This window comes from Lithobates pipiens, unplaced genomic scaffold (genome assembly GCF_037356315.1).
Source record: "Lithobates pipiens isolate NorthernLeopardFrog02 unplaced genomic scaffold, aLitPip1_a1.2 Scaffold_16, whole genome shotgun sequence".
Lineage (NCBI taxonomy): Eukaryota > Metazoa > Chordata > Amphibia > Anura > Ranidae > Lithobates > Lithobates pipiens.
The window spans coordinates 376,300,069-376,315,643 of NW_027507748.1; the positions used below are offsets into that span (position 1 = coordinate 376,300,069).

At 41.0% G+C, this 15,575-nt stretch overlaps 1 protein-coding gene across 3 annotated transcripts in view; it reads left to right on the forward strand.

The window, feature by feature from the left end:
* The window catches only part of RASL10B (RAS like family 10 member B), a 204,788-nt gene extending 190,079 nt beyond the window's left edge, over positions 1-14,709 (forward strand). For all 3 annotated transcript variants that reach the window (XM_077482169.1, XM_077482167.1, XM_077482168.1), the window contains one exon: positions 13,935-14,709. In XM_077482169.1, the coding sequence (XP_077338295.1) occupies positions 13,935-14,205 (271 nt within the window). In that variant the 3' untranslated portion in view covers positions 14,206-14,709. The remainder of the gene's footprint in view (positions 1-13,934) is intronic.
* Positions 14,710-15,575: the final 866 nt, after the last annotated feature.

The window sequence follows — 15,575 nt, forward strand, 5'->3', positions numbered from 1 at the left end:
GTCCTGACAATAAATTAAACCAGGGACCTCAGTGCAGAAGAGCTGTTATTTAATGACCCCATTACTTGCTTAAAGGCAAATTACATTGAATAGTTGTGTAATACATTTTGCATGAAATATTCATCTAACATCACATATTGTCTAGACGGAATGCCAACCTTTTAAGGCAGTTTCCTAGAAATAATTACAGAATCAAAAGATTAAAGAAGTTTTAGCAAAAGAAAATATTGTGCAAAAGTAAATGTTCTACAAAAACTAACTGAAACTCCATCATTTATTTCCGGAGGGCATGTTGCTTTAAGCTCTCGTAGCCTCATATTCTCCTGTTGTAAAAATTTTTGATCGAAATGCTAAATACATGGGTTTTTTGCCCCTTGTTCAACTACTGAGTATTTCAACAGATTCACACCCCAATTATGTTCAAGTACAAAATGTCTGGCTACAGATGACCTAAGAATATAAATGCGAATGTCATCTATATGGTCATCTAACCATATTCTAACAGACCTACTGTCTGTACGTACACCACTCCAGTTAGTACATTTCCTGCGCCTGAGAATCCCTGTTATTTAGAGGAGTAACTAGAACGGTCAGGGCCCCTGACCTGACTGTGCAAGAAACCATGAAGCCCACATGAGTTCTAGAATATTTAAAACCATTATGTACAAGAATATTATGCAAAGTTTGCACCTTTTTATATACACACCCAGCAGCGTTGGATACATAATCCCTAATCGGGTAATTGTTGGCCAACAAAAAACAGTAATTAGAACAAATGCCTCTAAATTTATGACATGTTTGTATACTCCATGGGTGGAAGGATAGAAAATGTACTTGATTCCCCCATCAACACAGTCAATGTGGATGGAGGAATGCCTCCTGCAGCACTCTTGTGTGCTGCCAGTGGGGGGCCCTGGGAGGCTTCCCCACATGCAGAACACAGTGATTACTGCAAAGATCATAGCTGCCGGCAGTATTAGAATGTAAAAACAAATCTGGCAGGCTGGATGTACCAAAGTTGATCAATGGCCCAACATGGGTTCAATCAGCCTGCCCATATGGCTGGCTCAAGTCTTTAACGTGATTGTTATTATTATTTTTTATAAAGAGCATTTACAAACCAGTTTATACATACCTGCTCTGTGCAGTTCCATTGTGGCCCAGAACCTCCTCTTCTCAGGTCCCCTGCTGATGCTCCTGGCTCCTCCCCTCCTCCTAGAAGCTGCTTTCTATGGGGGCAGTTGTACGGGCTCACTCCCAGCCTCATAGTCTGCATCTATTGATACAGGTGGCAGGACTCAACTCCGCTCCCTTGCCACTGGCTTTAATTGACAGCAGCAGGAGCCAATGGCTCCCACTGCCTCAGCAAATACATCTAAACTTAGTATCACGGTCTGGGGTCGGGTCAGAGGCCATTCGCTATAGCAGTTGAGAGATTCCCAAAGACCACCAGGATAAATGCATGCACAAATAACCCCCGGCAGATGATGCAGGTTCACCTGAGGTGCAGGGTCGAGCACTAGCCCCTGATGGTAGCGATTGGTTTTGCTGTGTGTTAGTGCCAGGTTGCGGTCCTCAGGATTACCCCACCATAAGATGAGCAGGCTGTGGTCCAGTTGCAGGGAGGGAACAAACAAAGTGTGGTCGGTTACAATTCAAAGGTTAGTAACAAGTGGTTGAGAGTTAGTCAGTCAGGCAGGCAAGGTCATTAACAAATGGCTTCAGTTTGGGATCAGCGGAAGCGTAGTCATGGAACAAACCAAAGTTGGTAATGGCAGAGAAGATATGGATGGCAGCAGAAGTGACAAGAGGGAGATATTGGCTGGAAAAGACACAAACATTTGGCAAACAGCAAGTGCAAAGGCATGGTTTAAATAAGAAGTTCATGGGAAGAGCAAGGAGTTCAGCAGAAATAAGGCACAAGTCAGGTTAGATCATACAGGCTGTCCAGCATCTCAGGTGACTCAGCAAGAAGAGTCACTGCCAGACACAGCAGAGGTCTTGGGTTCAGATCCAGGCCAGGATCCTTAGGCTTTAAGGCTGAACTCTAGCCAAATTGTTGTGCAGGCAGTTTAGAGTCACTGGCAGACTACCAGCACAGGATGTAAGGAGAAATATCTCTATCAGTAAAAGAGCAATAAGAACAATATTGTATTCCAATAATAATTTTTGTGTTGAATTGGGACAAGAAGGAATTGAGTTCAGAACACAAAAAAGCAATGAAGAAGTCAGTGGTTCTAACCCTTAACCACTCTGTTCAATACTAAATATAGGTTCTTGTAGGTGGGTTTTAGTCGTGCTAACCAAATTTTTTAAGCCTGAGATATCATACTCTTGTTTTGACAGGAACAACCTATTTTAGCTATATACAAAAGTAGTTTAGATCAGTGGTCATCAACCCTGTCCTCAGGGCCCACTAACAGGCTAGTTTTTATGTAGTACCTTGTAGATACAGACTAGAATACTGCAATCACTGAGCAGCAAATGATATCACCTGTGATGAATTTAAGTTATCTTGCAAACCTGGCCTGTTAGTGGGCCCTGAGGACAGGGTTGATGACCACTGGTTTAGATTATTCAAAGGTTATCCAAACAAGTTAACCACTTCAGCCCCGGATCATTTTGCTGGTCAAAGACCAGACCACTTTTTGCGATTCGGCACTGCGTCGCTTTAACTGACATTTGCGCGGCCATGCGACATGGCTCCCAAACAGGGCGTCCTTTTTTTTCCCACAAATAGAGCTTTCTTGTGGTGGTATTTGATCACCCCTGCGGTTTTTATTTTTTGCGCTATAAACAAAAATAGAGCGACAATTTTGAATAAAACGCATAATTTTGAAATTTTTGTTATAATAAATATCCCCCAAAAATATATAAAAAAAACATATTTTTTTCCCTCAGTTTAGGCAGATACGTATTCTTCTACATATTTTTGGTAAATAAAAAATCGCAATAAGCGATTATTGATTGGTTTTCGCAAAAGTTATAGCGTTTACAAAATAGGGGATAGTTTTATGGCATTTTTATTAATAATTTTTTTTTTTTTACTAGTAATGGCGGCGATTTTTTTTTTTTTTTTTTTTTTTTTTTTTTTTTTTGTGACTGCGACATTATGGGGGACACATTGGACATTTTTGACACATTTTTGGGACCATTGTCATTTATACAGCAATCACTGCTATATAAATGCAGTGATTCCTGTGTAAATGACACTGGCAGTAAAGGGGTTAACCGGTGGGTGGCAGTGTAGGGGTTAAGTGTTCCTAGGGGTGTTACTAACTGTGGGGGGCTGGGCTTTTATTTAGTGAACACTAATCTCTGCTCCAATCACATGGAGCAGAGATCAGCGTCACTAGTTGCTAGGCAGAATGGGGAAATGCTGTTTACAACGGCATTTCTCCGTTCAGCCGCCCCATGAGACGATCGCGGGTATGCCCGCGGCGATGGAGTCGGCAGGACCCACGACCAGACTCACGGGGGGTCCCGACCGGCACGCGAGAGCGCCGCCGCCGGTGATGGCAGGGCGGCATTAAAGATTGGACGTACCTGTATGCCAATATGCCTGCCCGTGCCATTCTGCCGACGTACATCGGCGTGCGCTGGTCGGGAACTGGTTAACCAAACACATTGGGGTTGATTTACAGGAGAGTGCAAAATCTGTTGCAGCTCTGCATAGAAACCAATCAGCTTCAAGGATTTATTGTCAAAGCTTAATTTAACAAGCTGAAATTAGAAGTTGATTGGTTACTATGCACAGCTGCACCAGATTTTGAGTGCACCAGTTTTAGTAAATCTCCCACACTTGTTGTTGAGTTGTCTACAGATGTTGGGTTGGATTTTGGTTTGTGGTTATAAAATGTTTCTAAGCTTAACCAGCTGAAATATAAGGTCATTTTTCAGTTGTTTTTCTACACTGTGAAACTGGTTTATTTTACATTAGAGCAGCATGAAATTGCACCTAAACCCTGTTGTAACATTTCCCAAATACTGTAACTTGGCAACAAGATGCAAGCCAAATATTTTACTGTATAAGTATAATCTGTAAATGAGGAAAGTCTAATATAATGTTCAAGACATTAATTGATTTAAACAATTTTGTGTATTTTTGCAGCTTCAAATTCAACTGTGGTAGCAGAATTAGGGCATTAATAGATGTGTGAATGGTACGCTCATTCAAAAACTCTTATGTACTCATACACATTGCAGTAATATACCATAAAAAGAAAGAAAGAATTACACATCTTCTGTTGATATAAACAGTCCATACACATGAGTATTGTAAATAAAAATACATTAAAAACAAAATCCAAAAGAGGCTGTGTTGTATGCATAGTGAAGCACAGCACACAACAGGACTAAAGTGGGCTTTAAGCTTCAAAGACTAACAAAACACTCAAAAGTTTCTAGAGTGTCCCTTATCGCTTGCTACAGCTTATCTAACAAAAGGAACAGGCATTTTTGATATATCAGTCCACCTGGTAAAAAATGAGACCATGCTGCAGAATGCTGGCTGGGGACCTAAAGGGAGTTAGCTGTAAACGGGAAGCGTGAGGAAAGAACCTAGCTATATCCAGCAGAGGCGAGGATAGTCCCATCGAAAGGACTGCTGGTGACATGAATTATAAGTTGGTAGTGTACAGAATCTGAAGACTGGCTATTTATGACAAAAAAGCGTTATTTGACCATATGGTCATTCCATAAGGTGAGCGGCCAATTCACTTCAAAGTGGCTGGTGGAGGTCACTAATTCACCATTATATTATCGTTTGGGCACGTTGTGGTAACAGGGGTCAAGTTGTGGATGAAACACCTTCACATTTATTTGGACTATCATGTTTTACATGTATTTATTGCTCTGAACACAATTTATATATACATTTTTTGAACACAGCCTATTTTGGATTGTTCTGATTTACAATGCTCATGTGTATGGATTGTTTATAGAAATGTAAGTTGTGTAATTATTTCTTTATTTTTATGGTATATTACTGCAATGTGTATGCGTACATAAGGGTTTTTGAACAAGCTTACCATTCACACATTTATTATTAATATTGTCCGCCACTCCGAAACCGTTTAACATTCGCCCCATATGTACAGGTCCTTGTCTGACAGAAGCCAGTGGGTGTGAGCGATGATCCCTGTCGGAAGCGGTCCCCCCTGTCAGAACATAATAGTAGAGTGGGGAGATCACTGTATGAACATTGCATAGTTAGTACAGCAAGCTCCTTGTGAGCTCTTCAGTTTTTTCGTTCAACCTGCTGAGTTGAACGAAAACATTTTTTGCCATGTGTACCAGGCATTACTCATATTTAGTTTAAGCCTCTCAACATTTTGCAGGTGAATAATATACATAAAACTATAAATAAAATTATATTTACTTCTCTTACACAACAGAAGATTGGTTACAGAAGTAGCAATGTGAGCGCCAGTCTAGTCTACTCTACATGCTTGCTAAAGGAAGATCACACACTAAAGCCGCGTACACACGGGCAGACTGTCTGGCCAACTAAGTCCGTCAGACAATCCGACAGACAGTCCGTCCTACTTTTGAATGAACGGACTTGACCACACACGATGAACAGACAGTCCGCTGAAAGCTTGCGCGATGACGTGTACAGCACGTACGACGGGACTAGAAATACGATGTCCAATACACTGCAATGCAACCTTCGGCCGTATAAATCCTTTCTGAGCATGCGCCATACTTAGTCCGTCCAAGTTGCCTACTCACGAGCGGACTGTCCGCTGAAACCAAAGTTGGACGGACAATATTACGGAAATTCCGAAAGACTTAGTCCGCCAGACTGTCCGCTGAAAAAGTCCGCTGAAGCCCACACACGAGCGGACTGTCCGCTGAAACACGTTTCGGCGGACTAAGTTGGACAGACAGTCCGCCCGTGTGTACGCGGCCTGAGGCTACATTTACACTAGCCTCCTGCATTTAGGTTACCATATTTATCGCTGTATAATAGAAGTTTAAGGAAAAAAACTTACACTTAAATGTCCATTTATGCAGCCTTGTCAGTGTAATTTGCAGCCTTGCATTGCATCCTTGTCAGTCATTTCCAGCCTTGCATTGCAGCCTTGTCAATCATTCCCAGCCTTGCATTGCAGCCTTGTCAGTCATTCCCAGCCTTGCATTGCAGCCTTGTCAGTCATTCCCAGCCTTGCATTGCAGCCTTCTCAGTCATTTGCATCCTTGCATTGCAGCCTTGTCAGTCATTTGCATCCTTGCATTGCAGCCTTGTCAGTCATTTGCATCCTTGCATTGCAGCCTTGTCAGTCATTTGCAGCCTTGCATTGCAGCCTTGTCAGTCATTTGCATCCTTGCATTGTATATGAAATGAATAAATTGCGGCGCTACCTAAAAAAATTAATAAACTAAAATAGCAAAACACATATGGTGCAAAAGTGAATCCACCTCACTAAAGTGATAAATGTGCAATATTGAACAATAAATAATGTAACATCAAATGGGATAATGTATGTGCATAAATAATCAAAAAATCATGCGTGAAATAATATCAGAGTACAAAATACAAAAATTGCTGAATAAATACTAATGTGCAAACAATGCAAAAATAAATAGTGCTCCTCAGATGAAGTCCATGCAACTGATTAGTGAGCATATAACAAAGTCCATGCAAAAAATATATAGTGACTTCCAAATGCGTGACTGTCCACCGACCAACTTCAGTGCCAAACTTGTGCACCACCAGTTTCCTCCAGCCTCTCACCTCAAATACCCAGTATACAGGCACTGTATGTAACCAGATGCTAATCCATCCTTATCCGTCCAGCCTCAATAGCATACCACTGCACACATACGGTCAATCTTTCCCCAGTTTCTTCAAATAGATCCAATTACAGTTGGTGGTACATAAAGCATGGAAGAAAGACAAGGGGGGGCTCTCATGTGTAGTAACCAATAACAACGATTTAATAGATAAAAATCTCCACTTACATAAAAGCAGATGACAGCGAATTTCGTAACACAACCCGGACTTCCGGTCGCGGCCGAGACCGGAAGTCCGGGTTGTGTTACGAAATTCGCTGTCATCTGCTTTTATGTAAGTGGAGATTTTTATCTATTAAATCGTTGTTATTGGTTACTACACATGAGAGCCCCCCCTTGTCTTTCTTCCATGCTTTATGTACCACCAACTGTAATTGGATCTATTTGAAGAAACTGGGGAAGGATTGACCGTATGTGTGCAGTGGTATGCTATTGAGGCTGGACGGATAAGGATGGATTAGCATCTGGTTACATACAGTGCCTGTATACTAGGTATTTGAGGTGAGAGGCTGGGGGAAACTGGTGGTGCACAAGTTTGGCACTGAAGTTGGTCGGTGGACAGTCACGCATTTGGAAGTCACTATATATTTTTTGCATGGACTTTGTTATATGCTCACTAATCAGTTGCATGGACTTCATCTGAGGAGCACTATTTATTTTTGCATTGTTTGCACATTAGTATTTATTCAGCAATTTTTGTATTTTGTACTCTGATATTATTTCACGCATGATTTTTTGATTATTTATGCACATACATTATCCCATTTGATGTTACATTATTTATTGTTCAATATTGCACATTTATCACTTTAGTGAGGTGGATTCACTTTTGCACCATATGTGTTTTGCTATTTTAGTTTATTAATTTTTTTAGGTAGCGCCGCAATTTATTCATTTTATATATTATTTCTTTGGTGTAGAGATCACTATTTTTTTGCTGGCGGCTTCCACACATTTACATATATTCTATTATATTTTTTTAGACATTTTTTACACATTTATTAATAGTTAGGTGGAGCGCATTAGTACCTTTTATTTATATGCATCCTTGCATTGCAGCCTTGTCAGTCATTTGCATCCTTGCATTGCAGCCTTGTCAGTCATTTCCAGCCTTGCATTGCAGCCTTGTCAGTCATTTGCTGCCCTCTCAGTGTCTTTTCCGGCTTGCCGTTTAAGAATGGTGCTGCTGAGATACAGCGCGGATGTCCTGGGTATCTTGGCGGCGCTCAGTAGCTCTCGGCCGTTCTCTGCGGCTTTTGGCTATTTTTGCCCGTTCCCAGTGGCTTTCGGCTTTCTGAAAGCCGCCGAGTGCGGCCGAAAATAGCCGAAAGCCGCAGAGAAGCTGAGAAACAGCAGGGGATTGGCGTATAACACACGCCCACGATTTTCCCCTGATTTTAAGGGGAAAAAGGTGCGTGTTATATGCAGATAAATACGGTATATAAACACAGGAAAAATTTACTGAAAAGTACTATATAAAAAATGTTAAGCTTCCCAGATGAGGTTCTACATTTAAATGCATTTGCCTTTATGTGCATTTACACACGTTTACATGTGTATAGACTACTTTCAGAGTATCTAAACTAGACCCACATTTCTTTTTTTTTTCTCTAAATGCAACTAAAGTGAAAAAAACAAAAGGCAGTGTAGAATTAACTATTAGAAATCATTACTCTTGTGTATTTAGTATATAAATATGTTCTCTGTAACTTCTTTGACATTGATATCAGTATGATTCATCACTGATAATATGGTATAATTGCAAGGTAATTTGAGTTACCCTTAACTTTCTCTCTTTTTGTGTAATCTGTTATTTGATTATATTATGATTTAACCGGATTCCTGATGCAATGAGTTGTTTTGTTATGTTAAAGCCAAAAGTGGAAGGAAAATGATTAATGGTTTTCAATTTCTTTTTATAAATAAAATATTTGAAAAGTGTTACGATACCCCTAACTAAAATGTAGTGGAACCAATCGCTTTCAGAAGTCACCTAATTAGAGTCCACCTGTGTGTGTAATTTAATCTCAGTATAAATACAGCTGTTATATGAAGCCCTCAGAGGTTTGTTAGGGAACCGTAGTGAACAAACAGCATCATGAAGGCCAAGCAACACACCAGACAGGTCAGGGATAAAGTTGTGGAGAAGTTTAAAGCAGGGTTAGGTTATAAAAAATATCTCAAGCTTTGAATATCTCACACTGTTCAATCCATCATCCAAAAATGGAAAGAGCATGGCACAACTGCAAACCTACCAAGACATGACTGTCCTAAAATGACAGGCAAGGAGAGCATTAATCAGAGAAGCAGCCAAGAGGCCCATGGCAACTCTGCAGAGATCCACAGCTCAGGTGGGAGAATCTGTCCACAGGACAACTACAGGTATTAGGTGTGCACTCCACAAATCTGGCCTTTATGGAAGAGTGGCAAGAAGAAAGCCATTGTTGAAAGAAAAGTGAAAATCAATACACCGCGCTATGTGATAAAAGATTAATAAACAGACTCATATCATTATATAATATTGTTGTAACAGTCTGATGTGATGAACAGTGCTCGTGCTCAAAAATAACAGATCCATGCTGCTTGGTGCTCAGACAAGGTGCCCCCACATGGATATAAACTCACAATTCCATAACTATCTCTAGTATGGTCAAACAGGCGTGTGGGAGATCCTTGAAGATATCTTTGTGCTGGCAGTTCCTGAAGTGGGTGAAACTCATGCAAGTGGATATTAAGAAAAAGACCTCATTGACAATATCATTTAAAGATTTATTTAAAACATTAAAAAACAAAACAAACACATTGCTCTATATTAAAGGCTGATACAAAGGACTATTAATGTTTTATCACATAGCGCAGTGTGTATTGATTTTCACTAGTATATTTGCACAGCAAGTTTATCACGTCAGCTGATTAGTAGATTTTAGATTATTGTTATTAGTTTTTATCTTTTTTCGCTTTGGTTGTTTAGTTTTTATGTTTTTTTTATCATTGAAAGAAAGCCATAGGAAGTCCTGTTTGCAGTTTGTGATAAGCCATGTGGCAGACACAGAAAACATGTGGAAGCAGGTTCTCTGGTCAGATGAGACCAAAATGTAACTTTTTGGCCTAAAAGCAAAATGCGATGTGTGGCAAAAAACTAACACTGAACATCAATCTTAAAAGTAAATCTAGAAAAACTTAGGGTCTGCAAAAGACATTGAACTGGGACGGAGGCAGCAGTGTACTAAATGGGGGGCAGGGGGCGGTCCGCCCCTGGTGCCACACACTGGGGGGTGTCAGGCGATGCCCCCTTCCTCCCCTGTATGAAACAGTGACAGCGGGGCGAGCTTGGCAGTGCAGCGGTGATGTGACACGCTGACAGCGCAGGGAGAGCCCAGCTGTGACAGGGTGTGGGGGTGCCCGGGCCAGATGCGAACTGTACCGCTACCCGGGTGACGTGCAGGACCAGCTGGAGCAGGAAAAAAAACAGTAAGTGGGGCAGCGCCAAATAGAGGACAGGAAATTCTGGAGGAGTAGCAGGTGATTGTTTGCTAGGTGGTTCTAGCAACCAATCATTATCTTGTGAATATGAAAGTGCAGAGTAAGGTAGGAACAGGCAGAGCTATGCAACATGCAGGGAGCCCAGAGCTGTGAGGGGCTGTGTAAAGTGCAGGGGGTCCAGAGCTGTGGAGTGGCTGTGTAATGTGCAGGATGTCCAGAGCTGAGGGGGGCTGTGTAATGTGCAAGGGGTCCTGAGCTGTGGGGGGCTGTGTAATGTGCAGGGGGTACAGAGCTGTCAGGGGCTTGTGTAATGTGCAGGGGGTCCAGAGCTGTGGGGGGCTCTGTAATGTGCAGGGGGTCCAGAGCTGTGGGGGGGCTGTGCAATGTGCAGGGGGTCCAGAGCTCTGGGGGGGGGGCTGTGTAATGTGCAGGGGGTCCAGAGCTGTGGGGGGGCTGTGTAATGTGCAGAGGGTCCAGAGCTGGGGGGGGGCTGTGTAATGTGCAGAGGGTCCAGTGTTTTGTCATTTACTCTGTTTGTATTTCTGTAAAAAGCAATATAAATTGTATTGTTATAAACAAAGATCGTTATATGCATTCATACTGTGTTTAAAATGTCCTGTGAACACTATAGTAGGTTTGCCAATGCCATTGTGACAGAAGCTCTGAGTTGCCCAAATCAATGGAAAGTGGCATCTTCCATGGATCCATCCATGAGCCTTCTCAGAACACTTCTAGCTTTTCTTTTAGAGTCATCAATGACTAAGCACATTGTTCTACCTGATTTGGAATGATTCCAAAATGTAAAAAGTTAAACACTACACTGTCTCCGTAAATGTCTATATATTTATATTTCTTTTCACAGTATTATTACTTAGTACAATCATATCAATTTCAGACTTCACTGTACTCACAATAGCAGCTTCCCTATCTATGTGGCTGATGTGAAGGGATGTCAGGTGACCTTTAGTGTTTCAGAACTTATACTACAGTTGATGCCTCTCTACCCATATAAATATGGAGGAAATGTTAAGCCTTTCTGCAGTGGAGCCAACAGCAGTATCTGCCCCCATTCTTTCCTGAGGTCATGGTCTTAACTGAAGCTGCCTACATTTTTTACATTTGGTTTTGAAAATGTTTTAATGTCATGGAAAAGCCAAATGTATAGCTTTGGTGTCATTTGGTAAAGTTTGGCAAGTGAAGGCAGATGTTTTGTGGTTGGTTTCTGAAATGTTACTTTCTGCTTCTCTGCAAATAAATTCTAATGTACTTGTATGGTATAGTATTGTGAAGAATATTTGAAGTATTAAAATAAAGAAGGCAATCTGAAGAAAAATATGAAATGACTGTATATTTACTGAGAAGACTGTCGAGAAGGAAATATACTGTGGTGTGAAAAAGTGTTTGCCCCCTTCCTCATTTCCTGTTCCTTTGCATGTTTGTCACACTTAAGTGTTTCGGAACATCAAACCAATTTAAACAATAGTCAAGGACAACACAAACACAAAATGCAATTTGTAAATGAAGGTGTTTATTATTAAAGGTGAAAAAAAATCCAAACCATCATGGCCCTGTGTGAAAAAGTGATTGCCCCCCTTGTTAAAACATACTATAACTGTGGTTGTCCACGCCTGAGTTCAATTTCTCTAGCCACACCCAGGCCTGATTATTGCCACACCTGTTCACAATCAAGGCATCACTTAAATAGGAGCTGCTTGACACAGTAAGGTCCACCAGAAGATCCTTAAAAGCTACACATCATACCGAGACCCAAAGAAATTCAGGAACAATTGAGAAAGAAATTGAGATCTATCAGTCTGGAAAGGGTTATAAAGCCATTTCCAAAGCTTTGGGAATCCAGCGAACCACAGTGAGAGCCATTATCCACAAATGGCGAAGACATGGAACAGTGGTGAACCTTCCCAGGAGTGGCCGGCCGCCCAAAATTACCCCAAGAGCGCAGCGACGACTCATCCAAGAGGTCACAAAAGACCCCACAACAACGTCCAAGGAACTGCAGGCCTCACTTGCCTCAGTTAAGGTCAGCGTTCATGCCTCCACCATCAGGAAAAGACTGGGCAAAAATGGCCTGCATGGCAGAGTTCCAAGGAGAAAACCACTGCTGAGCAAAAAGAACATCAAAGCTCGTCTCAATTTCTCCACAACACATCTTGATGATCCCCAAGACTTTTGGGACAACATTCTGTGGACCGATGAGACAAAAGTGGAACTCTTTGGAAGGTGTGTGTCCAAGTATATCTGGCGTAGAAGGAACACTGCATTTCATAAAAAGAACATTATACCAACAGTAAAATATGGTGGTGGTAGTGTGATGGTCTGGGGCTGTTTTGCTGCTTCAGGACCTGGAAGACTTGCCGTGATAAAAGGAACTATGAATTCTGCTGTCTACCAAGAGATCCTGAAGGAGAATGTCCGACCATCTGTTCGTGTACTCAAGCTGAAACGAACTTGGGTTCTGCAGCAGGACAATGATCCTAAACACACCAGCAAGTCCACCACCGAATGGCTGAAGAAAAACAAAATGAAGACTTTGGAGTGGCCTAGCCAAAGTCCTGACCTGAATCCTATTGAGATGTTGTGGTATGACCTTAAAAAGGCCGTTCATGCTCGAAAACCCTCTAATGTAACTGAATTAGGACAATTCTGCAAAGATGAGTGGGCCAAAATTCCTCCAGGACGCTGTAAAAGCCTCATTGCACGTTATCGCAAACGCTTGGTTGCAGTTGTTGCTGTTAAGGGTGGCCCAACCAGTTATTAGGTTTAGGGGGCAATCACTTTTTCACACAGGGCCATGATGGTTTGGATTTTTTTTCACCTTTAATAATAAACACCTTCATTTACAAATTGCATTTTGTGTTTACTTGTGTTGTCCTTGACTATTGTTTAAATTGGTTTGATGTTCCGAAACACTTAAGTGTGACAAACATGCAAAGGAACAGGAAATGAGGAAGGGGGCAAACACTTTTTCACACCACTGTAGTTTGTCAATGCCTTGCTACAATGGAGTCCCCATACTTCTGACATTCATATATACAGGGTGTTTAATGACTGTGTATGAGGGTGGCCACCATCCCCCTTCATAGCCATACCCTGGGCTGTTCCTACCATTAAGCACTTGTGACCCAGTGCAGCAGGGGGCAACATCAAGACTCAACATTTTCAAACTGTGATGACCATTTTCTGATTTTTTTTTTTTCTTTCTCTGGCTTCTTAGATCAGTTTGGTAAATTCAGAGAAGATAGTACAGAGGATTTTGAAAGAGGTCATAATGCTCTTTAGGCCTGGTTCACACTAGTGCAATGTTCACACTGGTTCACACTAGTGGGAATAGGCATGCGATTTGACATGTCAAATCGCTCCAATGGGAGCAGGGGGCTTATAGTTCAACATTCTAGCATTGATTTATATTAAAATAATGACACAACATAATAGATGGAGCTTGAACAAATAAGCATCACCACTATATCTTGTTGCACACAGCTGTAAGCCTAGTATTCAAATTTTTCTGCTGATTTGTGAACATGTTTTATCAGTATTTTTAGCCCTTCTCAGCTGGCTACTTTTTTTCTTAATTGCACCTTAATAGAATCTGGTGTGTCTCATTACAATTTTTTATTCTTTTGTCATTTCCACAGAGTGATTGGCACATCTGAGACACCTATTATCATAGTTGGCAACAAACGTGACCTGCAGCGAGGCCGTGTTATCCCACGATGGAACGTGTCTCATTTGGTGAAGAAGACATGGAAATGTGGCTACATTGAATGCTCAGCCAAGTATAACTGGCACATATTACTACTTTTCAGTGAACTGCTTAAAAGTGTAGGCTGTGCTAGATGCAAGCATGTACATGCTGCAATACGCTTCCAAGGAGCACTACGCCGCAACCGCTGTTCAGTAATGTGACATGAAGTCACAGTATAAAAGGTTTTTAGTTTCAGTGACACTGGGTACTTGGACTTCTCTTGAGCAATGGCACAGCAAGTGGACCTACACAAGAATTCAGTTTCACCAATGGCAATTTAAAGCTTTCCAAGATGTTCTTTGTGATATCATAGCATAGCGTTTCCATGCTTCTTTTCAAGAGGATATAGGGATATACAGCTTCTGTTATGATATCAATCTTTTTTCTTTTTTTTTTTTAACCATTTTAAATCTGAAAATTGTGTCTGTAATGACATAATAACCCCTTAGTGAATACGTTGACTTTAGATGACATGACGTGTGCTTGAAATCCTTTATTGTGCTGTTATTTTAAAAATGGAGGACCCATTCTTGTTTGGTATGGATGATAGTTACTGTGAACATTCTAAGATGGAATTATGGGTGATGGAGCCACATGTAGCTACTGTAATTATTAAACCTCAGGCCAGCAGACCCTCCTTTAAGGGTCACTGTTATATTTCTGGATTGATTTTTGTGTAGTTTATTTAATCCTGATCTTACATTTATTTTTACAGGGTATATGTAGTACATACTGTATATTTAAAGTTGTATAGTAAATAGTAAAGATCCCTTAAAATGAAAGCTGAACTTCAGGCGAACAATTTTTATAGTTAAAAATATGGGAGCTAATTTTTCTATCCAGCCAGTACTGAGATTTTCGCAGACCTATCAGATAGCACAGCCAGGGGATTGACGTGATATTTCTATACTGCAGTTAGAGCATTACAGCATTAAGAGCATTAGCGCTCAATCACTTTCCTGCATGTAGCCTGTAACTAGACAGTGAAGGAGTTGATCCCTCTGCTTACTCCTTGTCTGAACATGTGCACACAGCACACCTGATTGGTCCATATTCGTGCCCCACTCTCTCACAATTTGATCTGTGGTACAGTGAATAGAAAGAGACTGATTACAACATAAATTAGGTACTAACACTAATTTTGTAACTACCATTATGCATTCATAACCACATTAATGCTATTTTATATGTGCCCACAGTTCAGCTTTAACATTATATAACAATAACATTTTGCAGTTTTTATCAAACATGTCATTTTGGGTTTAAAGGAAAATTCCAGGCAAAATACAGTCATAAATACGCAAAGTGAATTGTCGGTTACCTGTATCTGTTCATGTGTTGGTTGCAATGTTTGGGAGAAAAAAGTGTTAACTAAACCTTTTATTTTTTTATTTTTTTGAGAGTGGAAGGGTCTGAACGTTCATCAGGTTTTCATTCTGCGAGTCTTCATAAGGGAGATTACCCTTCACTTACTGTACTAGTTACCTCTGCCTCAAGACCAGGAAGAAATGGAGAGAAACACTCTTAGCAA